The sequence below is a fragment of the Notothenia rossii genome (assembly GCF_949606895.1).
Source record: "Notothenia rossii genome assembly, chromosome: 7".
Lineage (NCBI taxonomy): Eukaryota > Metazoa > Chordata > Actinopteri > Perciformes > Nototheniidae > Notothenia > Notothenia rossii.
Window position 1 is genome coordinate 18,727,342 of NC_136905.1, and position 24,921 is coordinate 18,752,262.

General features: G+C 42.3%; 2 protein-coding genes across 5 annotated transcripts; both read right to left on the reverse strand.

Annotated features, from left to right (window-relative positions):
• Positions 1–4,766: 4,766 nt before the first annotated feature.
• LOC307045732 (uncharacterized protein) lies at positions 4,767–10,456 on the reverse strand. Its single transcript, XM_079691642.1, has 3 exons — positions 8,713–10,456; positions 7,749–8,180; positions 4,767–7,184 (listed from the first exon to the last, which is right to left on the reverse strand). The coding sequence occupies exon 3, from the start codon at positions 7,168–7,170 to the stop codon at positions 6,385–6,387; it is 786 nt and encodes a 261-aa protein (XP_079547768.1). The 5' UTR covers positions 7,171–7,184; positions 7,749–8,180; positions 8,713–10,456; the 3' UTR covers positions 4,767–6,384.
• Positions 10,457–10,852: 396 nt separating this feature from the next.
• l3mbtl1b (L3MBTL histone methyl-lysine binding protein 1b) lies at positions 10,853–24,843 on the reverse strand. Of its 4 annotated transcripts, none has more exons than XM_079691639.1 (22): positions 24,598–24,843; positions 23,011–23,145; positions 22,480–22,675; positions 22,154–22,367; positions 21,939–22,068; positions 21,660–21,711; positions 21,314–21,408; positions 21,088–21,192; positions 20,876–21,011; positions 20,209–20,300; positions 19,972–20,123; positions 19,571–19,647; positions 19,172–19,257; positions 18,956–19,066; positions 17,632–17,746; positions 17,372–17,471; positions 16,679–16,873; positions 16,146–16,247; positions 15,994–16,058; positions 15,710–15,882; positions 14,947–15,009; positions 10,853–12,242 (listed from the first exon to the last, which is right to left on the reverse strand). In XM_079691639.1, exons 2-22 carry the CDS (start codon positions 23,119–23,121, stop codon positions 12,114–12,116), a joined length of 2,499 nt encoding a protein of 832 aa, XP_079547765.1. In that variant the 5' UTR covers positions 23,122–23,145; positions 24,598–24,843; the 3' UTR covers positions 10,853–12,113. The 4 variants fall into 4 exon arrangements, with proteins under 4 accessions (XP_079547765.1, XP_079547762.1, XP_079547764.1 ...); XM_079691636.1 differs by having other exon boundaries at positions 19,544–19,647; positions 24,598–24,839; XM_079691638.1 differs by lacking the exon at positions 24,598–24,843 and adding an exon at positions 24,108–24,212 and having other exon boundaries at positions 19,544–19,647.
• Between the last annotated feature and the right edge of the window lie 78 nt (positions 24,844–24,921).

The window sequence follows — 24,921 nt, forward strand, 5'->3', positions numbered from 1 at the left end:
AGTGTATTGTCAGAGGACGTCCAGTTGCCAAATACCTCTAGAGCTGCTTTAGGCTGCTGCTGCTTGAAGACAATAATCTCCTCCAGACCGCCACACGAGTTTGAATGACTTGCAATCCTCGTTAGCTAATGCAAGCTCAGGTAAACGAACGGGCAAAAGAGGTGAGCTGTGATTAATCCGTAGGAGAGCTCAGACTCACTAAATCTGAACTGACAGTTTATTTGGTATAGCTAATCGGTGCAGTCTTTTACAACCGTCCTGAAATAAATCCTCTTAATCAATCATTGGTGAGACAAATAGACTATACTCCGGATACATTTGACAATGAATTCAATTTTTGGTTTTCCAAGCAAAAATGTGGTGATTCACACTTCTCAGAGCTTTGCTGCTTTTCATTGACATACATTATAGTTGATAGAATACTTTCAGTAAAGTACAAAGAGATTTCATTGTAGGGTTGGACGGTATAGTAAAACAGGGCTTTTTCCTTGTAATTCCTATTTATAAAGTACTTATTAAGTACCACCAATAAACTGTTTCTCATTAATAATAATCACCAAAAATATTGTTTTAATTTTCAGTAGTTCCCGAATACTTTTAGACTTTGAGGCCCACCTACAACAAACCGAGCCACTACATGGTCTTACCTGTAGCAGCTGGTAACATTATTATGGCAAAAACACAGAGTGATGATAGTCCTTTCATGTTGCGCTGGATACTTCCTTCATTGACTGCAGCCTGAGGACTGCTGAGGGGAAGGGTTGAACGCAGGAGATTAGATCAGGAATAAACCTGCGATTTGTTCCGGACGGATCACAGCCGCTGAGAGCAGGCACACATAGACCTCAAAGTGGGCATGAGCCCCTGCCCTTTTTCTTCCTCCAGAGAAAGTGCCCTTTTTATGGGGTGCTTTTTATTTTTTAAATTATTTTTAAATGAATGAATATGTATCTACTGCTGTTTGCGCACACTGTCCAAAAATATATTGATTGAATAAAAAAAAAAAAAATCAGGTCAGGAGATTAGACTGTGAAGTTCCGCTGCTCTCTCTCCCCTCCCTCCCTCCCTCCCTCCCTCCCTCCCTCCCTCCCTCCCTCCCTCCACGTCTCGCGCACAGCGGTGCGGACATCGGGAGACCCTTCATACAGACAGGTAGCAGCACCTCCCACTTTACTGTCCCACATTATGCCGGCTTTCCTTGGTTTATTTTGAAGGTGAGTGGTGAAGAACTATTTTGTTCACATTATATATGCTTCCGTTAGACAATATTATAAGGAATCATTCTGTACATTTTCATTGTTATGCGGATAATACACTATATATATCAATCAAGCCTGATGAAATTAATCATCTAAATAAAATTCAAGACTGCCTCAAGGACTTAAAAACGTGGATGACCTTAAACTTTTTGATGTTAAACACGACCAAAACTGAAGTTATTGTACTCGGCCCGAAGAATCTACGAAAGAAATTATCTAAAGATATATTAACTATGGATGGCATTCATTTGGCCTCCAGTGAGACTGTAAGGAATCTTGGTGTTATATTTGATCAGGATTTATCCTTTAACGCCCACATAAAATCAATTTCAGTCGCCTACTTCCATCTACGTAACGATGCAGAGAAACTAGTCCATGCATTTGTTACTTCAAGGCTGGATTATTGTAACTCCTTATTATCAGGGTGTACCAAGAAGTCAGTTAAGTCGCTTCAGCTGATTCAAAATGCTGCAGCCCGTGTACTAACCAGAGTTAGGAAAAGGGACCACATTACTCCTGTTCTGGCTGCCTTACACTGGCTCCCTATAGCACACAGGATAGCATTTACAATTCTTCTTCTCGCCTACAAAGCCCTTAATGGGCAGGCGCCATCTTACCTTAAAGAACTCATTATACCCTACTGTCCTACTAGGGCATTGCGTTCCAAGAATGCACGGTTGTTGGTTGTTCCTAGAGCCTCTAAAAGTACAATGGGAGCCAGAGCCTTTTCTTATCAAGCTCCACTTTTGTGTAATCAGCTTCCAGTTTGTGTTCGGACGGCAGACAGCCTATCCATTTTTAAGAGTGCGCTTAAGACCTTCCTTTTTGATAAAGCTTATAGTTAGGGCTGATTAGATTCTGCCCCTAGTTTTGCTGATATAGGCTTAGTTTGTCGGGGGACATCTTACTTCTTCCTTCTCTCTGTCTATACCTGTGTACTCTCATGTTCCGATTAACCCAGCTTCCCCAAATTTCTTTCTTTTTGGTGTCTATCTACGCCGGGATCCGGAGTCATGGATGATCGTGTTGCTGCGGTCCTGAGTCCTGGATCGCGAGTCCTGGATCTTGAGTCGTGGCTATGCCTCTTGCTGTGGTCCTGGATCATAAGTCCTGATGGATATCCTCGTGGATTCATCTTATTATTATACACACATGCATTTCCAAACATTCGGTCTACCTACCTATGTTTTAAATGTATTATCTTTTCAATTTACACACGGCATCTATTGCACGTCTGTCCGTCCTGGGAGAGGGATCCCTCCTCTGTTGCTCTCCCTGAGGTTTCTCCCGTGTTCCCCTTTAAACTGTGGGTTTTCTCTGGAAGTTTTTCCTTGTACGATGTGAGGGTCTAAGGACAGAGGGTGTCGTATTGTCATACTGATATTCTGTACAAACTGTGAAGTCCACTGAGACAAATGTAACATTTGTGATATTGGGCTATATAAATAAACATTGATTGATTGATTGATTGATTGATTGATTGATTGATTGATTGATTGATTGATTGATTGATTGATGAACAAATGACTAAGCTGCCGGTGTGTGAAAGACACACTCAGAAGCCAAAGTACAGAAGAGAGGCTTTCTGATCCCCTCCTCCTCGCTATATTGAGAAGGACATTCCTGTTATCCACAGTGAAGTAATAAACATCTACAGGGACATGGCCCCCAGAAGGTTGCTGCTGTAAGAGAGGAAAGGGAGGCAGCAAGTGAAGACACGAAAACATATTTAACAACTTCCAAGTGCAAAGAAAGATACAAGATACAAAGAAAGTTAGTTACAAAATATTGAATTTCAGATTTCAAGGCCTTGTTAAATAATTTCAGTAAAGTTGCAGTATTTTTGCATGTTCTTAATAAATATTTTTGCACCGTTTTTTCAGCATTTTTGATGTGTTTTGTCCAATTAAATTAAGTAAATGAGTAGGAGAGGAGAGCAGAATGCACTAAGTGTAATCGTTGTAACTAAACTTAGCCCTACTTGTAGTTTGGAGTGTAGATTGGTTTGCGTATTTATGTAGAAAAAAGCCTTTTTCAGTTTTGTGTGAAGATCTTTGTTGATTTTGAAGTGTTACCACAAAAATAATTCAAAGGACTTAATGTTGTGTTAAAATAAACTAATTATTATAGCAATTAACTAGTAGCATAGAAAACATGCACATTGTGGCATAGTTTCCTTTGTTGATGTCTGCTCTTGTGCGTAGTGAATATTAAAGAAGACCATTGTCTCTGTCATTGTGTGTTAACTGATTATTTTGTAGAATTATGTTGAGTATTAAACAATGGCGTGAGTGTGAGGGTATTATAATTAATTGGTCGGTAAGCCAGAGATGTGCAACTATATTTAACTTTTAGTTTTACATTTTTTTCAATACATGATTATGGGATGTGCCCTTTTTCTCACTTGAGCCCCTGCCCCCCAAAATGTCTGTGCACGTCCCTGGCTGAGAGGCTGATGAAGATAAAACAACAGGGAACAGCTGAAAATGTTCAGAACTCCCAAGGGATGGGAGGTGGAGTTCGGCCACCAGAGAGATTTTATGTTTCCTTAAGTGTTTGGTAACCTCAGTTTTTACGAAATACTCAATGCCAGATGTGGACCTAGGTGGTGGAACATATTTCTCCATCCAGCTCATCACTGTTTACAAACACACTGCGGTCACTTTTCAGACTAGTGAAAACAAAATGTCATTTAAAAAAAACAAAAACGTTTTTCTTTCTCCTAATGTGATAATGCATCATTGGCATATTTAAACAATCATTTTAAATACAAAAATAAATATTGTAAGGTTATCAACTGGGAATGTTTCATGGTGTTATCTATTAGTTTTGTTTGGACCCTATCCACCTGCAGTGTCTCCCCTAAACGTAATCCTATTTCTCTGACTATTAAAAAAAACAACTTAAACTGGCATCTTCCTCCCTCACACCTTTTAAACCCAAAAAGTGTTGATCCCAGTTTCTCTATCTCTCTTGGGGAACGGAGAAAGTGCATGTGTCCAGAGTCAGTGCAGGGTTAAGCAGCTTACAGCCTATGGTCCATCTGCTTATACATGTATCTAAGGAGGAGATTTAACGCAGCTATATTCTCAATGCAGCAAAAAGGAGAAAAAAGACGTCTTGCTGAGTTATGTAACAACACTGTTGTACAAGCACAGGGGAGAAACCTCAATGACTTCTTGAAATCTGTGTTGCCGCAGGACTATCTGTGTGTGTGTGAAGATATGTGACAGCCACTGGTCGGTTCAGTGTCCGACTGAAAGAGGAATGATGCCTCTAAATATGTATTAGCACAAATTCATCTTGCTACTGACAGCAGAAATGGTTAATAAATATAAAGCAATTGATGTTTTGAGACTTTGGGAGGATTGTGATGCAGTTGAACGATATTGCATTATACAGACGTGGACTTTTAGCCAACCCTCATTGATATAAATGGGCTGGACACAATAATAGAAAACACATTAGCATGCATAATGCATAGAATAATGGACCTCTTGAACATAATAACCCTCATAAAAGTATCATTTATTGCAGCAATGTCCAATGAAACTGCATTTTACCTAGAATATAAACTGGCCATTAAGTGTAGACAACAATATTTCATGATAATCAGAAAACAAGCTGCAGATTCATGATGAATAATCTTTGGTTGCAGCTCTGACATCCTGCAGGGTTCCCTCTCCTGAACGTAAACACATCAGAGCATCTCTCACAGTGAGAAGGACTGTATGTGTGAGAGTGAGGAGAGAGAGAGAGAGTGTGATGAAGCTGCAGCCTGTTGCAGGATTCAGACACATCTCCCCGACTCGTACCTGCCACTGAAATAAACATCTAGCATCTGAAAACAGCATAAAGTACTGACATAAACCCTGTGTGTGAGAGAGAGAGGGAGATGGGTGCTGCTTTCAGGGAAATGTGTGTCTGCAAATGACTGTAAGCTTCAGTCTCAGTCGTCATCTGGATGGCAGTATCTCAGCATGGGCCAGAACAAAAAGGAAATACTCTGCAGTCCTAAAGAACCTATAAAACCCTTCAGACTGATCCCCTGTGTAATTAAAGGCTGGGGGGGAAAACGCTGGAGATAATTAAAATCCTACCCCATTTACCTCTCAGACTTTTGCTTAATTGGACCCAAAAACATTTCCCTCTGCATTGTATTTGCTCTATATTTCAGCAGCCAAGGCTTGAGCTGGAGGATGGGGGTATTTGAATAAAGCGTAGGAATCAGATGATGAAGCGAGAGGAGATGAAAGGTTGGGATGGTGGGAGTGTGAGGCTTCAGTTACACGACTCACAGGACCGCTTTTCTCAGTTAAACTGCGTCAGGGATAAGTCATGGCAGCCTAACAGGGTTTTCTTTTTTCCCAGTCATTGCTCTTTTCTCTTCTATCCACCATCTGATTGACATTCTTTAAGATCTCGCCTCACCACACTCGAGAAAAGGAAAAGAAACTGAGCAGCTGAATACAAAAAAAAAAGTTGAATTACAGTGAAACACTGAAAGTTGCATGTGTACAGTGCAGCAGCTGGTATTTATAGCGGGGCTGTAGGTGTCGAGTGAGAGGAGTGTGGCCTTGTGCACTTCTCTTGTTTACACAGACACAATTTCCTCGGATAGAGACTAGATTACAGTATGTGTGAGATTAGATAAAGAATCATTTAAGACCTAATCGTGCTCATCCTCTTAACCAAAGCATCTCTAGTGAGTAAATGTAGACGCAGTACATCTGCATGTGTGTGTGAGAGAGTGTGTGTGTGTGAGTTGGTCCGTCTCCCAGCACAGCACCTAAATACGTTTTCAGCAGTGCTCCTCACGTCCAAATATGGTCAAACAAGCAGTGGCTTTTGGGGATTTCAGGCATGGGTGAGTTCAAAGACAACAAGATGGTGAGTTGACATCAAACACCACCGATCCGAATCTTTCAAACGTGGGTGAGTCAGAGAACGATGTAGGACAAAAACACCCTTCACAGACAGTGAGTCAGACCGACTGCGCCACTCGGAGGCACTAAAGCATACCACTAAACATCTCATCTGTTTATTCAAGACAGCAAAGTCCCGTTTTAAGTGTGTGTCCGCACGTGAAACCTCCAAAGAATCTCATCATGCACATTTTATGAGTTCAGTGTTGAGGAAGGCCTGTCCGTATGTTGAAGTTAATTTCACTGGAGTTGCAAGAGTCTGAGTACACTGAGGAGTGGGAGATGGAGGGGCAGGGGGAGGGAGGGTGAGGAGTCGGCTCCTTGTGGTGGAGGACTCGGGCCAGAAGGGTTGATCTTCCTTCCTTCTCCTCATCCTCCTCTTCCTCTCTATCTCCTGCATCCGGAGGAGGAGGCGGCGGTGACGGCGTGCCGCTGACGGTGTGTGTGTTCCTGTGAGGCGTCCCACAGTTCTGGTCCGAGAGGGGGAGTGTGTGGGTCGGAGCGGCCCACTGCCCCCCCTCTTTCTCCTCCCACTGCTCCTGACAGCTGAAGCTGGGCTGCTCCTGTGAATCCTCCCAGCCTTCTCCCCCTTTCAGATCCTCCAGGTCATCGCACGTCCCCCGTCTGAGGACTTCTTCCAGATCCCGGTTCTCGTACAGAAGCGTGGCGGCACAGATGAAGATGAAGAGGCCCACTCCCATGACGACGGGCCCGGCCAGCTTCATCCTCTCAATGTGGGTGGAGCCGCGCCCGCTTACCACGGGCTTCGGTGGTGAGGACACGTAGCCCGCCACCGCCACAGCCATCCCCACCAGGACCACCACCACACCCAGCAGGAGCCACACCCCCGGGGCGGAGCGCAGGGGCAGGGTGGTGTGGAGGGCTCTGCCTTTCTTCAGGTGCCTTTGGCATGCTGGGAGGCAACCAGGTGAGGACTGGGAGGAGAGGGAGGAGGTGGGGCTGCAGGGAGGACTGGCTGCTGTCATCCTCTGGCTTCACACTGAACAGAACACAGAGAAATACAATAATTCAGTCACAAAGTGTTGCATGCGGCCCCAAAGGGAGAGCACATGAGGTGTTTGGGAGAAGGCAGTCGACTGCAGTGCTCACAACAGGAAGTAGCAGCTTTAATAAGGCAAGTGGCTACTCCAGTCCAGTGTCTCTGTGGAGCCACACAGCAGCTCCTCTGAACCTGGGCTGAACTGCTATCAAACCTTCATCATCATCATCATCATCATCATGGGAATAAAAACGAATGACCCCTTTCAGGATCGCGTGATTTGAGTTAACAATGTCACTGCAGTCACAAATAAAGAGGCACATTAGTTGGGTTGTCTGAACTCATGATTCCGTTTCCCCCGGAGCGAGTGAACACTAGGCTAAGGGTGATTCAACAGGACGCAAATGACAAATTGCTGTTTTATAAGTGCTTTTACGCATGCATCTTTAATGTTATATTATAATTCATGTTGCACCACTGCACTGTTGCTGTCTATAATTCACTGCAGATCACTGTCCGGTTACTTTATCGCAGTCAATGGAAACAATCTGACAGGGTACTTGCCTTGTCTTGGAGGTAAATCCGAAGCAGAAACGGGATCCTCGGCATGATAAAAAAAATCAAACAAACCCTGAGTTTCGTTATTCCTCCCACTCCGTGCGTTAAATTCTGACTTTCTCCGTGTTTTCCTCCTCACATTACGACGTTTTTCATACCGTGTGCCCGTGAGCAGCGCAATAGCGCGCACTGCGGAGCCAGAAATGAAGCTTTTAGAGTAAAAAACAGTCTTACTAAAAGTGGTGCAAAGCCACTCTGCACGCCTCCCTGCGCCTCTGCCGGAGCGCCTCTGCAGCCTGTGTTTTCATTTGTCTGTGAGTAGAGGAGGGGTCGTGGGAATGTGAGGCTGGTCCAGGCCAGTCCCACGGTGAGCCCGGTTATTCTTAGTGATCACCAAACAGTGAGATACTGACGAAGCAGCCTCCTTCCCGCACAAACCTGAAATGTGTAGAGCAAATGCATCAAATGTAACCAGAAATGAATCTCTTTTGAAAAACACTAGGTTGGGGGTCTCCAATGATTTTCTTCACATTATATACAGCATTATTTTCTATCTTTACAGCAGCCCTTATAATCTCAGTTTAATTATTTAGGGTATGAAAATCAATTCTCAGATGTGTGGATTTTGATTGAATAATTATTTCACTGTGATCATTTGTTCATACGTTTTATAAAGATCTTGTTCTATTTTGGCTCTATTTTCTATTCTCTTGGCTCTTTAATGACTTGTATTCAAATGTATTTTCTTTTAATGTGTTTATTTTGCTCTTAGTCTCGATGCTTTTAATGTTTTATGTAAAGCGCTATGAACTGCCTTGCTGCTGAATTGTGCTATTTAAATAAACTTGCCTTGTCTTAAAGGGGAACTCCACTGATTTAAAAGTGCATTTCACAGGAGATGTACCTTGTAAAGTTTCATGTGACAAATCAAATTGATTCACTGCTGCCTGGGAAAAAGGTTGTAACATACCTTTTGTGGCTGTGTAGCTGCAGGCTGCAAATGTTCTGGAAATTGCCTCTTGATGTCACTTAAGGCATCGACTCGGGCGAAAAATTACAAGTTTAAAAATGAAACAAAATTAGAAAGAGGAGAGCTAACCGGCTCTCTTAACAACTCTCCTTCTATCTTTGAGGCTACATTAGCCACTACTAGCTTAACACACCCACATGTCTGACTGACCTGTTGGTGGTTCTCGTGCATTGTGGCCAATGTAGGCGTAACGTTTTGACATACACATAAATATCTTTGACTCTGCTCTCATTCTTTTTTTTTTTTCTTAAAAGTTACAATCTTGAAGCTTTCCCTTTAATTCTCTTTGGCCATTAGCTTGATTGGCGGCTTTGCTTTTGGATCTCACTTCCTAGATATGCAAACAGTGCGCGCCGCTTGTGTTTCCCAAAACATTTCTAATGATATCAGCCGGGGTTAAATAGTGATTGTCAGTTGTGCCAAACTGTAGAAAAGCGTGGAGTGAAGATTTAAAACAAAAACCTTGTAAAACTAAATAAACTGTGGCTTTTCAAACCCAATCAAAAGATGTTGGTTTATCTTGAAATAACAGTTTTTAAAGGACATAACCCAATATACACCACTTTAGTAATTTTAAAAAGTGAAATGCTATTGTAAGAATCGCATAACTCACGTCACCACCACTAAACAAAAGGTGGAATTGTGTTTGGTGGACTTTTTACTTTAAACGGACTCCGGCAATGCTTTGTAGGAGTACATCCTGGACAAATGTATCTGGGCCACAGTTTTCGGCAATGTCAACAAGTGTCATGTCAGCCAGCACACAGATGAGCCCCCGGCCAGCATTGGGGGGGGGGAAGGGGTTTAGGCTTGCTGAAGGGTCAGGTAGGCAACACACAGTACGGTGGTTTGAGGGTGAGCTGTGATGTGTTTTGCCCGATGTGGATGTGGGTCATGTGTGAGCAAAACACAACCAGACAGTTTCCACTTTGAGGCCATATGGCAACATTCGGTCTCACAAAAGGCCAACTTACTGTCATTTCACAGAAACCGTGGGCCAAAACACTTGAAGCTATTTATGTGAACACAAAACAGTACATGCCCAGGGACTCATTACATAGATGGTTAGTAATGAGTAAGGAGCATTTTACTTTTCCAGTTAATGGAGTTAGTGGTTGTTTTTATCAACTCCAGGCTCAAGCTGCGTCTTAAGGGTCATACAGTACATCATCATCGTGGGATGATTAATGTAATAAGAAAGAATAAAAACGCAAGGCCTCAAGTCATTTTTCTTCTTCAAACAATTATGTAAATGAAACCACCTGAGAGGTTTTGAGAGGGAACCAGAGACTAGATGTTTCTAAATACTCTAATTTCCCCTCCTCTCTCCTCGGTTCCCCTCCTCAGTCCTCCGCTCGCATCTCCTGTGGGCGGGACTAAGTATCGAGGATAGGAGTCGAGGAGGGGAAATTTGAGTATTGAGAAACCTCTACTGTTTATTTGAAAGGATGCCTGAACCAGAAAGGTTGGGAACGACTGGGTGTGGATGAAATTAGGGCTGCACGATATATTGTGTCGTGACGATAATCACGATATGTGCATTCGCTGCTAACCGAGCGAGCTCAGCTTGTTGCTCTGATAACTTAAGACCCAGACGCCCGTGACTAAAATCTTTCATCCGGTTAAATATAATTTAAAAAATACCAATTGTATAGCATTAAAGTTCAAGAAAGGATGGTTTGCGGGGGAAAAAACTGTCTTTTCTTCAATTCCTGTATGTTTCCATATCGCAATATATATCATGGGGGGGGGGGGGGGGGGGGATCGCAATGTCAGTTTTTTCCAATATCGTGCAGCCCTAGATGAAATATTAAATTGAAGAGTCAATTGAGCCCCTGCCACAGATTTCCTAAACGTGCCATCACTTAAAGTGCAACAGCTACTGAGCTCTCAAAAAGCAGGAACAAAAGTTAGTAGATAGACCTTAAGTAATGTTTGTTTTGTCACACTACGTTGCCTCAAAAATGCATGAAGTACTTAAGCCAATGTGTTTTCCCCTTCTGTAAATAACTCAAATGTACAGATAAAGACGGGTTTAGGAGGATGTGTGTGGTGAGAGAGGTTGAATGAGGACAGCAGACAGTGTGCATCTTATTTATTTTCACCCATTCACACACTTTCTGTCAAAGAGCCACAGCTTACCTCGGAGCCAAAAACAGAGTAACATTACCCTTTAAATTAGAATACATAAATAAAAGCCGTTTGCATTTAAACAGTTGCTGATGTACACATTCCAACTCACCGAAGTACACGCTGATTCACAAAGACACTGACAATGTTTCTTTTGTTTCTTTTTTTCTCAAAATCTTTGTATGAATTGAGGCTCGTATGTTTTCATTGTCACAACGTCCTCTCCTCGTGGACAGATGTCAAGCCTTTGCATAATCAAGCAGGAGTAAACTCTGTTAGGGAGCGAGGACAGTCCATTTGTAGCTGTATACTATTTACAATGTGAATGAAAATAAACAAGATAATATAAACAAAACAACAGAAAAGCTGTTTTTTTAGACATTCATTTTCATGTGCCGTTCCCATTAACAAACAAAGGAGACAGAGATAAAGCTGTCTCGTTCAACTTTAAACGATTGCAAGGTTTCTTGATTGAACATTTAGCCCTTAGCCATGCCTGCCACAAAACAATCCTCTGACCAGAACATAACACGTGGGCTGATGGGAAATTACACCCTTATTTCTCAAACACTCTCACATCTGCACACACAAACACACAAAGTCTTTACCATCCCCCTTTCAACCCAAGCTTCAGCTCCGATCTAATCAAAGCGTCTCGCCTGCGGGCCCGTAGAGCTGCCCACGCTCTCCATCTAGAGGAGAACAGCTGAACTACATAGTGCTTCTGCTCCACTGGGTTTCACATTTTAAAAACCTTTCGCCCTCCACGATTGTATTTTGCACCTTTAAAAAAGAAAAAATCTATTGCTAAGTAAAAATGAAACAAAGCACAAACGCTCTTGTTCCATCTGCTCTTAGCCCGAGCACCATTCATTAACGCAACACTAAATCCAATTCAAAAACTGTACAATGTTAAGAAGCATTGAAGGTGCCTGTAGTTCTTTTTTAAATGATTCAGTAAACAAACACGATAGAGATCAAGAAAACTTAAAGTATCGAAGTGACCTCCATCATGGAGAGAGGAGGGGGAGAGGGGGGAGGGGTGGACGTTTTTTCTGAGATGATGGCCTCCGCTTCTGTCTCTGGTGATGCTGCTCCGCTCTGTCGCAGAGCTCCACAGACAAAAGCTGTTGAAGCTGATTGGATCAAAAGTCTTCATAGCTGAGTGTCGATGAAAGGAGGGAGCGACTCCTCTTCAGTCTTTGGAGTTTCTACTCTTCGTCTGCGTTCTTCAACATGAGGATGGAGTTGTAGATCTTGAGGGCGGGCCCTAACTTGATGGACAGAATCTTGACGATGTCCGCCTGGGTGAGCAGCAGGAAGGACTCGCCATCTATTTGCTAAGAAGGAAAGGGAAAGAAAAATGTTGCTCCTTATTACTGAGTTTTTACAGAGTAACCAGAGTCGTTTAGTAAATATTAACCATCATTACAAACAAGTCACAAGAACACAAGTGATTAGTGTTTCTCGCCACCTGGTGAATGTGCTATATTCAACTCTGTTTATGGTCTCTTCCGACCCCTGAGATCAATATCTGGCTAATTTATTCACAAGCTAGTCTCTAACTGTCAATAAGAGAAGTTACATCCTAAGCAAAAACATCTTTGCAATTAACAAAACTCGACAACCATGTTTTGATTTTGTTATGACTTTATCAGCACATGAAAACGCATCGACTTTAATGAATTTTCTTAGTAATAAATGCTCTGGGAATTACTTATTGGGCTTTAATGAACATCAGTATACAACTCAAACTCTACAAGTCACCATAAGGGAATGAATGATCAAGGAATGTGATATTAAAGGTCCCGTGTCATGCTTTTCCAGTTATTACCCATCCCCTTGTGTGTTATGAAGGTTTTTCTGCATGTAAATGGTCTGCAGAGTGAAAAACCCTCAAAGTGCACCCTGTAGCGAGTAAAACTCTAACACAAAAAAAGACCTGTCTATGCTGCCCCAGAACGCCTCGTTGGAGATTTCTCGTTTTCTTCCTGATACTAAGTGACGTAACGACGACCCAAATGGACCAATCCGCGGAGCCGTTACGTCAGACCAATCAGCGCACTTCCTCAAATACACACCCTCAATCTTTTCTCAGCTACAGCTCCGTGGATTTCTCAGCCTGAGATGGCGGGACGCGGCAAGGGTGTGTGTGTGTGTGTGTGTGTGTGTGTGTGTGTGTGTGTGTGTGTGTGTGTGTGTGTGTGTGTGTGTGTGTGTGTGTGTGTGTGTGTGTGTGTGTGTGTGTGTGTGTGTGTGTGTGTGTGTGTGTGTGTGTGTGTGTGTGTGTGTGTGTGTGTGTGTGTGTGTCCTGTGTACCTGGACTCACATTCAGGTTCAGGTCCGGACTCAAGTCCAGAGGTTCAGGTTCAAGTCCGGACTTATAAGTCCAGACTTGTGTCAAGTTGTGTGAGTAACTAAAGTGAACTTACTGTGAGCTAATTATCAATTGAAAATAAACTCATAATCAACTCAAATTCAAACTCGTCAGGTTTATTGTGCCCCCTTCCAACTTGTGTCTACACCATGTCTTTTCTAGAACTCTACATGTGTTACTTACTAACTACACAACACAACTACATACATAGTGATGTACATACAAGACTCAATATGCAAGAGTACAAGTCTATGTGTTCTTGTTCAAGAACAACAACATATTGACATTGTCTGGGTGAAGTGTTGCTCTTTCGGCAGACACTATATCACCATACATACAAAGGAGTTAGCTTAGCTACACTACCAAATATGGCAACCAGCATCCCACGCTGTCAGTGTCCACTATGTCTAAGCCAGTTTCCCTTGACGTCACACAGATCTCGCGAGCAGTTGCGATATTTTGCGAGACTTCGTGAGCTCAGTAATGGCCGCCATATCAGAAGCCAAAACAATGTTTTTCGTCTTTTCTCAGCGCAAATTTCTCGATCTATGGAAGGTTTTAGATGGTTTAGAACAAAAAGGAGAATATACGTAAGTACCGGTTCCCGACGTTCCGGTTTTAACCGGACTTGAACCGAAACTTTTTACAAGTCCAGTACCGGTTCGGCGTACCGGTACGCAGCACTATGTGTGTGTGTGTGCTCGGGCTGGGTTTCGCCGAGCCCACGCAGCAACCAGGAAACGACCCCAGTAACCCAGCTCACACTGTCCGCTCCTCGCAGCAGTGAGCCCCGCAACGTCCCGCCAACACGGCACCCAGACCCCACGCAGCATTCTCATGTTTGTCATTACTGGTGTCATTTTCTGGTTGCTAACGCCATTGTAACACATAATCACTGATTTTCCGCTGTAACGGTGGTGGACTCATCAGAACAGAGTGGGTGAGCTGACCAATCAGAGCACAGTGGGCTCATAGGGAGGGGGGGCGGGGGCAGGAGCTCCAACAAGCCGTTTAGGACAGAGAGTGAATACACATATATACAGAGATGCTGTTTGAGAAACCAATGTGAGTTTGGAACATTGAACAATGTAAATCTGTTCTAGTGATGATCAGTAGAAATGGCCATGACATGGGACCTTTAAGTCAATTCATTCTGAGAATAAAGGATTGCTTACAGTTTGACTAACAACGTTTTGGGTAGCATTACAATCAGAAGACATGAGTTGAAGATTCAGGGATGACTTATTAAGCAAATGTAATGAAGGTGGAGAGAACGTTATACAATTACGAAGAGCTGCAAGGCAAAGACTAACAAGGCAACTTTGCACACTGACTGGTATGAAAAAAAAATATGATTCAATATGGTGTAAAAATGTCAGAGCCTTTTTCCATCTGCTTTATGTCAGACATGGGGATACACACAGGTGGCGCCACGGATAAACATTGAATTCATTAAGAGCTTATTGCTGCCACCTGTGTGTCTGGGTTTGAAGTTTTAGCATCCAGCTACTCAACTAGAAGCTGGAAACTATAGCAACAATCCAAAAGAGCATGTAACAATTGAAGGACATGTTGGGCTTTTTAATTAAAAAAAGTAACAATAAGAATAGAAAAATACTCTTTATTGATAATGAAATAATGTAATCAGTTGAATCTGAAGTGCTTACCTCTGTTTTAAATATAGTAGCATGTTCTTTACATCCTGGTAAACCTTTGACAAATGTGGCGACCTGATGAAAAAAGGAAATAACTTTCAGCACAAAAGATCAAACACAAACCATTTTTAAATCTTAACCTAGAAATTTAGCAAATACATTTTTTTATTGATTTATTTCATAACATTCAAAGCCTTTGTTCATGGGTTCGAACAAAGCTGAGAATGTCTTTCGTCATATTTTATGAAAATACAGATTATTATTGTGTTGTATTGTAAGTGTAAATGTATTTTGTATCCTTGTTCAGGTAGGTAGGGGCTTTTTTGGGGGGGCAAGCAGGTCAGCAAACTGTTTTCTTTTTCTTGCGGTGAGTTATTTAATGGAAATGTTTGTATCACATGAGTCTGAAAGAATCCTACGCACCATCAGCTGGAATTTAATCCGACAAACATTATATTATATAATTGTGTCATTTCGTTTGTCTTTTTAATCTGCAACTGTGCAGAGATACTGGCTCTGAATGTCAGAACACAATGAATAGACATGCACAAAATAAAAATGAATTCAGCTTCCAAGCTTCAAACCAGAGAGGCTTGTATGCCTTTATGGAACCGACAGGTGGAAAGCGAGCACCATCTCGGAGTCAGAAAGGCTCTGTTTGAATATTCATGCACAGCTTCTCTGAACAACTAGCTGCCTTCATGTAGGGGAGTGAATGAGGAGCATGTCTGCTTCTCATGTGTTGGCGCAGTGCGAGTGTGTAAGCATGTCCGACCTCCTCAGCGCTCCAAGTGGCAACTCGCTTGGCAGTCAGCCCGAGGACCTCAGGCAGCAGCTGGCAGTGTTTGTCCCAGCAGAGAGCCACCCGGTGAGGGGGGGAGGCGGAGAGGCCGGGGGAGAAAACTGACTCGTGGAGGGCCTGCTGGAGAGAGATGGCATCTGGAGAGGCTGCGGAGAGAGAGAGGGGGGGGGGAGGGGAGGGAGGAAGGGCAGCAGTCAGTGGGAGTGAGGTGCTGATTTACATGATTTATCACGTCTCCTTTTCGCATTCACACGCACCTTTGCCGTGACCGATCTCCTCTTTAACGTAGTGCATTTTCAAGTATTTGGGAACGGGAGCGGTTCTGAAAAGACATCAAAACTGTCACTCTCTGACACAGGAGAACCTCTTTGACATTACACTACAGCAGTAGAGCTGGATGTGAGGGTACCGTTTGGGCCTTGTTCCATTGTGGCTCGGCTCGCTGGCGCCACCTGCTGGCTCCGGCTGAGCAGTGCGTCCCAAGCGCTCAGCTTCCACTGTCACCGGTTTCCTAGCAACATAGATAACCAGATGTCAGATACAGACCACAGGATAGAGTTGCATTTGAAACACTAAAATAAGTTATCTTGGGAGTGTTTTTGAAAAAAGGAACAGTTTATCCAAAAATCTAAAAAACATTTATGCTCCTCCCTGGAGGGCTATTTATCAGTCCTGGTCATTTGTTTTTAAAAGTAGAGATGCCTGCCTTCATCAAATAAACAGAGCTAGATGGCACTCGGTTTGTGATGCTCAAAGCAGCAAATAAAATATATTTTAAAAACGTCTCTTTACAGATAATAACATGACCTGTCAACTCTCTATGATCCATAATCTCCATCCGTTTTTGTGAGCAGTTTAATCTAGGAACTATTTTCTTTTTTCTTTGGGGGTTATCGGTCCCTTTTATGTACATGCTGTGTTTTTAGAGTGACAGCCGCTAACCTGTTCTGGGGGTCTTCAGCTCCCTCGGGCTGTTCTGACGTTGTGGAGCTCTGCGTCGTAGTGTTTGTGGGAAAGTCCGGACGTCGCCCACGTGGGTGAGGTCCACTGAGGGCGACGGGTCGTTCTCCGCTGAGGCGATCTGGCAGCAGGCCCTCTTTGTTCAGATTAACATCCGAGTAGGGACAGCTCACCTCACTGCACACACAAGAGACACACAAACTATAACCAGGGCCCCACCAGGGCTACAGCATGGCTCTGCAATTAAACTGTTAGGCTGAACAAATATATATATCGATGTCACTTTAAAGACTCAAAACTCCCACACGCACACAAACAAGCAACACATTTAAACTAAAGGCAGCCCACACAAGTATACATTATATCTGAAATATGACATACACAGTCTCCTTACATTGATAACAACTAATCGTAACTATTAATGTGCTGCTTGAGCAACAGTGATTATAATAATAAGATAAATACATCGTAAATTAAAAAATAGCACTTTGCAAAGCATATATAAAAGGTAGGATAAAAGGACATTACAACAAAGGGTAGGTGCAAATAAACTGAAAGGGATAAAGAAGAATATAATAAAGTGATCTGATAGGACATGAAGATTGAAAACAATGAGAAACAAAGACAACAGCAACTAAATAAAATAAATAACAATACAGAGTATGTGCTACTAACGTGTAGTGTGTCCCATAGCGAGGTCCTCTAATGTGGCCAACCCCGTTGCATCCTGGGGTAGGACATCCTTGTCCCGGGGCGGTCACTAACTCAGTGGAGCCTGAAATATATACACACAGACACGGGGGATGTTCATAAATCTATGCAAAGAACTGAAGGAAGACCATTTTCCTTAATGACTTCATACAGATATTAAATGAAGGCAGAGGAAAACTGTGAGTGAGTGAGCGAGCGAGCGTGCGTGAGTGAGGGAGTCTCACCGTTCGGGTATTGCAGTGGGTGTCCTGTTTTCTGGCACCATCCTAAAGGGTGCAGATCAGGGCAGTCGGTCTCCACCCAATAGTCATACTCTGAACTCCAGCCATCAAAATGAATCTAGAGGAGAGGACAGTGCATTAAGCAAAATTACACAGAAGTTGAAACACATCCTTAACAAGTTATAGATTTTTTTTTTTTTTATTACTTTTTATTTATTTATTTTACTTAACTCAAAACACTTTTTGACTACCATTTAAAAACCTATCAATGGCTTTTCATCTAAATTCCTGTTGGACATTGGACCTGGGCTAAATAGATAAATGGCTTTTGATCTACGGCAATATTTAATTCCTGTTCTTGTTACTTAAAGTGGACCTATCATGCTATATTTGACAAATATATTGTAGGGCCATACCTATATATAAAACATGTGAATACCAAACAGTTCATCCATTGTAGCCATCCCTCATACTGCTCAAACCCCTCTTTTGCAGCCCTGTTAGAGAAACGCGGATCTTGGGTCCTTAGCTTCAAAAAAAAAAGAAAGAAGAGGAGGCGGAGCTAATGCCTGATCAGAATTCTACCGGAGATAAAGTTACACTCGGTTGTGATAAAACGCCATCCTGTTTAGTATGGAGTTCAAATGCTTTTTCTCTTGCAGGTTTATCACAAGGTGAGTTCTTTTTTTATTTCCTGCTTTTTAAACACAAGTGCTCTTCAGTACAGGTTAGCTCTGAGTGTTTGTGAGGCTTGCTAATGTAAACAAAGACGAGATTACGTCCAAAACACGTCATGCATTGTTTCTGATAGCAACTTTCTGTGGGTCCGCCGACGTCACAGCGGATGGACACGTCACAGCGGATGGACACGTCACAGCGGATGGACACGTCACAGCGGATGTAAATCTGTATCCGCTCGTTGTACACCCGTTTTTAAAAGATTTGGGTACGGAGGAAAAGAGAGGGTTTTATTTTCTGACGCTGCGTGAGTTCCCCGACGCACCGGGGACACATATTTATGTATAAAAGACATCACAAAGTGCATTTTGCATGATAGGTCCCCTTTAAAATCCACAATACTAGACTGGGTTTGAAAAACAAAAAGGGATTCATTGTGAAACAACTGTGTCTTTGTGCTATCTCCTTGAATGTCAAGGTCCGTTTTACTTTCTGTGGTTCAATGTCGCAAAAGTTGGCAGACATTTATGCCGTCTTCTTCCTCAAAGTATGATATTTTATTTACTATAAGTTCAAGACAACATTCTTGACGGATTCATTTTGCTTCTGTTTCATCTTAAAATGATGTCGCTGAGTGGAAAGTTTGTACCTTTAGTCGGTGGTCCTCTGTGTCCACTACGGTAGTAACACGGATGAGCATGGGGTTCCTCCTATCCACAGCTTCCACTTTCATCCCAATCTGGAAGCCATGTGGAGGTCGCTGCAAACACAAGCAGAACCACAATCAAATGACCATATTAAGACCACTATCGTCCATATTATGATTATTTGTGTGTATTCTTATATTTGCTTGTGAGAACTGTACCGGTTTGAAAGCCCGAGCAGGAGCAGCCTGTGTGCCCGTCTCTTCCAGGTATTTCTCCCATGAGAAACTTTTAGGTTGCTTATATTCTGCAGTGAGAGAGTTAAAAGGCATTAGAGTCTGTCTTGTGACCTTTGACCTTTGGATCAAAAACAACAATCTAGACATCCACAGGAACTGACTTAATTGTTATTAGCTTCAATACATTTACATTATTTCTACTTGTTATTTCAAATAGTAGCAACAATATTTGACAGGCATTGATTTTACATGCAAACAATAATTTCAGCATAATGTAAAATTGGTATTAGTATTTATTACTGACAGTGTTAGATTCTGCATTCCCTATAGTATATTAAAGGAATTTATACTGACCCACGTGTGTCTTGGTCTGTGTCTTACCAGCTGGGGTAGTCAGAGTTAGCTCAGCCTCTTCACAGTAACCCACAGGATGGATATATGGACTGCTAGCGTCACACCTTCACAAAAAACAACCACTAGGTAACCAGGAACACAGTAAAGGCCCAATGTTAGACTTTTCTAAATGTGTTCTAGCTGTAAAACTTTGTAGATGTTAATGTTTGCACAACTTTCCAGGACCGTTTGTCCAATTTAAACTTGTCAAGACTTAATTTCCTATATGTTAACACTTTTCCACACCTTAAAAACCCAGGCACTATGCTCGTACAGACAATAAACTACAGTAGATTTCACTTCAATTGAAATATACAGCAGTCCTGCAAATGGACTGGGGGATACCTCTGGATGATAGCCATTCCTCCAGTCTTAAACCAGGCTCTTACCAATAATCATATGTGTCGTCCCAGTTATCAAAATGAATGAGCAGCCGGTTGTCCACAACAGCAGCAATGGTTGCTACACAGATCAACGAGGGGTTCTTCCTGTCGATCGCCTCCAGCTTCATCCCTGCTCTGAATCCAGATGGAGTCACAGACTGAAATAAAAAATAAAGCACTCTTATAAAAGCTGATTTTAAGAAACATTTGATGACTTTAGGATTTACAGTGCTTTTAACTCACTGTGTTGAGGCTTTTGAAAAGGTGTTTTGGGGCCAGCTGACCCCTGCAGTTCTTCACATACATGCTCCAATTAAAGTCTCCGTCCTTACAACCTACAGGACGAATATCACTCAGTTATGTTGTTTGTAAAATACTGTACATTTTTCTCAGCTATTTTTTTATCTAATCTTTGTCCTGTGTAAAATTCCTTGACAGTTTATCATATTAAGTTAACTTCAGCCTGTTCTTTCTTTGATTAAGGCTAAATTGACTTACAATCTGGGCATTTTAGTATTATCTCTGTCAAATAAAGCCCATTCAGTAAAAGTGTTGAATTGTTATTGAGCGTTTCAGACTACTCTAGCCAAAATACCACCCCATGTCTTTCACTCAAGCCCTGATGTTGTCACCAAAACTCATTAATCTTTGTGTGCTTCTTGTTAAAATCCTGATTTGGCTGCTGCAACACAGGAAACAAAAAGGCTGCTTAAAAGAAAAAAGTGGCTTACATTGTTCGTCTTACTTAAAAGAGATTTTGGTAAATGTTTTATTTTTGCTGTGACTTTTTTGGTCAACAGTACTGCATGTTGATATAAATCACAATAAGTGATTGACAACATCTGGGACTAAATAAACACTGTTATAAAATCATGAATAGATGTGTCGGTCTGTGTGTGTTTGTGAATACCTTTCGGCAACAATAACTTATGCCCATTCTTCTCACACCAGCCAGCTGGTTTCATATCCCACGAGTCAGCATTGGCCCAGAAGTCGTAGCATTCTGGGTAACCATCAAAGTGGAGCCTTACTCTGTAGCCTTGGATCTGAAAGGCAAATAGACTGTCAGATTATTTATTATAAACAGGGATAAAGATAGATGTGTTCTATTAGCACACGTACCTCTGCAACAGATAGTACACAGAACAGAGAGGGGTGGGACGGGTCCAGCCCCTCCAGCTTCATCCCCACCTTAAAACTGTTCCTGCTCTGAGGAAACGTCTGGTGCTGCAAGACAAATGTTCAATCACAGATCAGTCATGATTTGGCTTGTCATGGACAAAATAAACAAAACCGTCTGGTTTGTAAAAATATATAAAAATTGGCCAGTGTTTATGGGTGAAAATACCTCTTTGAATAATTTAACAGGAGCAGCGATGGCTCTCTCCTCTTCCAAGTAAGCCGGCCAGCTCCATGCCCGTTTCTTATTGGCTGGGGCAGTCACTGACGGTGGGGCAAAAACACTGAAGTTGTATGTACAGTAGACTGTGCATGAGGACCTCATCACAATCATGAGAAACATACACATATTTAGAGTCATGTGAAAACATGCCCATAATATTGATAGAACTAATACTAAATAAATACTAACTGCCATATATACCCTCCTTGCATCACACTTACAGATTTACAGCATCTTTATGACTTGTAAAAATAAAGGAAAGACATGAAATGTTATCTTGAGCTGTATATACCCAGTTTAGCAATTTTGGCACCTCTTCTTCCCTTGGTCGTCTTGGCCTTTTCCTACAAAAATGTAAGAAAATGTCAAAAATCATAACTGTCCACAATTTTCTCACCCATCTTCAGTGTTTTCTCAAGTTAAAGTTGAAGAGATAAATTATTAAAATTGAAACATATTGCAAGACCTCAGTGGTTACAGCAAAACACTGAACACTTGAGGGGCTTGTAGCTCTAAGGTTAGCAACACTGGTTAAAAAACAATACAAACACGCTAAACATATGCTCCTTACCTCTGGTTCTTCTTGGTTGTCTTCCTCTTCATCACCAGAATCCATATAGATTTTCCTCTTTTTGCGCACACGTTTACCCAGCCTCTCACCCTCAACTGCTTGACTCTCCCTTGCTTCTGCTGGAGACGATCTGTAGAATCAAACATTTGGCTGGTGTTAAGACAAATCTGAAAGATAACAAAAAACCTTAGATGACATTAGGTGTGGGATTTTACCTGCCGCTGGAGGGCTGGGCACAAATAGAGCTACAGAATTTGCCCTGAAGGAGGGCGTCCCGGGGAACACGGCCACCACAGGCCCGGCACCTTGACAGCTCCCCGTTTGGGCCTGTGTCTGCGTTAGGGCCAACCTCCACACTGGGACCAACCTCCACACTGGGGCCCTCCATAGTGGGGCCTTCCTCTAGAGACAGAAGCACAGGACCGGGGGCTAGAAGACAAAGCACAAAGAAGGGCTAAAGCTGACAGGTCAAGCATTTAAAGAAAAAACTGCACATCTTTACTAAAACATACTTTTAGGGGTTAAACATGTGCTATCATACCTTTACTTTGAGACGATCCTGGCTGACTTTGATTGGCTTTAGCTGCAGCTGTGCCAGTCTGTGATTGGCCCTCCGGAGGAGGAGTGGGCGTGTGAGACTGTGCTGGGTCCAAGGCCTTGCGGTTAGGCTCTGGCTTCTGACCTTTGACCTCCAGGTCTGTGACAATCTCAAGAGTCCCAAACTCTGTCATGCGGAACTGAAAGACACAAGTAAGGTATGCTCATCACAGATAGGTCACTCCTAAATGATCTTGTCTCTTTATGAATCAAGTTACTAGAGGACAGCCAGAATATGAGTCACACTCCTAAAACATATGACATGCCCTGTGTAATATAGCAGTTATCAAGGTTAATGTTTTCTTTCATTATTGTGTTTTTAGAGAGTAAACAGAGATGGTTTTCATTTCAAGCAAGGTGGCCCACCTCAGCTATAACACAGAACTCTGCTTTTACAAATCTGTGTCTGATCAGACACTAAAAGCACAAACATTAAACACATTATCCTGGACAGGGTCATAAATCTCTCTCGTACCCTGATGTCACTTCCTGGCAGCGTTGCAATACCATCCTTCCAGTCCAGGGCACCCATCATATCAAACTCAGCTCCCTGGGAGGGGCCATCACTGGGTGGGGTGTCGGTCATTCCCACTCCTCTGATATCACCAACCTGCAAAAACATAATGACAGTCACATTAAATATACTCTCAACTGATGCTAAAACACTAAGATGTTCAAAATGTGAGGATGAATAGAAAGGTTCAGTCTAAAACTATGACTTAAATTATGCCATTATTTTCCGTCTATTTTGCTGAATGTGTGTGATCATCAGGGGGATCAGCCCCCCGGTTGGTTTTACCTACAAAGTGCTCCAAACTACGAATGCAGTTTGTACATGGACTTGTAAACAGCATTACCAAACATTACCCAACATCACAGCTAGATGGCGACTGTGTGCTGGCTTGCAGGACACCATGCACTTCGATTTTTCACAAACAGTCAATAATAATATTGTTTTGCTGGTCAACTAAGAGGGAAATGCTTGCACAAACGGCCCCATTATAGTGAACCGTCCTCGGGACTATTGACAAACAGGAGGAAAGATGTCTTAACTTGAAGTTAATCACATAAGTTCATCTTTTCCTCGTTTTAACAGTATCTCCTAAAACCGGCTGTTTGCCTGGTTATTAACAACTGAGAGGGTCATCTGTTTATAATTTTCAAAGAAAACACTGTTCCCTGATCTGACTGGCCAAACTTAGGAGCGTTTTAATCCGAGTAATATTACGATATAACGTTTTACTGTTGACGCATGTACAATACTGAATTAAGGAGATATTTTCTGTTTGCATGTAGGGTCATAAGAATGTGAAAAGTAAACAACAGCCCGAGCTAATGTATCTTGGTTAAGTTTGACTTTCCACTTAATACCTCAGTTTTATTCTAGCCATTAATAAAGTGTCTGTAGGAGCGCCCATGATTAGCATTCGTCTTATACAAAATGGCGGAGCATAGGAAGAGGCCACCAACACGTTTAAACTATGTAAATTACTCAAGTTACCCATTTAAACAAATCATGCAAAGCTGCTACACGTCGAACAAAAGCAAATGCTTGCGGTGTAATTTCCTGACTTTGTGTTTTCCGTCACTCGAGTTATTTTCTTCACTTTCCCCTTGTCACGGAATGTCAGCCCAGGTTGCTAGCTAGCGCTGACATGAAGCTAACAGTCAGCTAGCTGCACTCCGTTCAACTGAACTGAGGTTTGCTAGACAGCTAGCCCTAGCATTGTGACTGGATGCTGCCAGCTAAGGACAATCTGTAATAAATAAGTTTCCCGGTTAATAACAATAGGAAAACGCATAATGCAAAACACCAATATTTCGCACAATATCACACACACGCACAATAACATCACGCTAGTGTTACGAGCTTCAACATTGTTGCTTGATTAATTTCTTCAATAGAAACTTGAAAAAAAACGATTTATTCTCGCCGTTTTAAATCAGAGTGGAAATAACGTAAACTAATAAGCAAGACGAATGCCGCTTTTCCCAAAGTGTGCCAATGCTAATAACAATAAATTAGTATTAAAGGCAGTGTTGTTTAAAATGTGGAACTCACCTCGTTTCTGTTTTAACTCTTATTTAGAGCTGCTGGATAGAAGGATGCGCATGCGTGCAAGATGCGCTGCCTGACAACTTTGGGTCTCGGAAAAGTTCAGTTTACTATCGCTGGTCAATACTAGGCCTGTTTACACTTATAACACGCCCAACAACTCTGTTCAGTTCCGATATAACAATTTCTACCGATGGACTGAAGCTTATATCCCCGTTTTGCTCACAACTGCCAAAGAAGTAATTCCCTAAAGAAGTACGACAGTGTATCAATGAGCGCGGGGACCGCAGTGTGTTCCATAACCGATGATCGGAGCGGTTCCCCTGTCGT

Excerpts from the sequence above, each read along its gene's own strand:
- LOC307045732 (XM_079691642.1), bottom strand. The coding sequence starts at position 7,170 with ATGACAGCAGCCAGTCCTCCCTGCAGCCCCACCTCCTCCCTCTCCTCC.
- l3mbtl1b (XM_079691636.1), bottom strand. The coding sequence starts at position 23,121 with ATGACCGACACCCCACCCAGTGATGGCCCCTCCCAGGGAGCTGAGTTT. Across the intron at positions 22,676-23,010 it reads TGCCAGGAAGTGACATCAGG|TTCCGCATGACAGAGTTTGG; the intron begins GTACGAGAGAGA and ends TGTGTCTTTCAG. Across the intron at positions 16,059-16,145 it reads AATGGAACAAGGCCCAAACG|AACCGCTCCCGTTCCCAAAT; the intron begins GTACCCTCACAT and ends ATGTCTTTTCAG.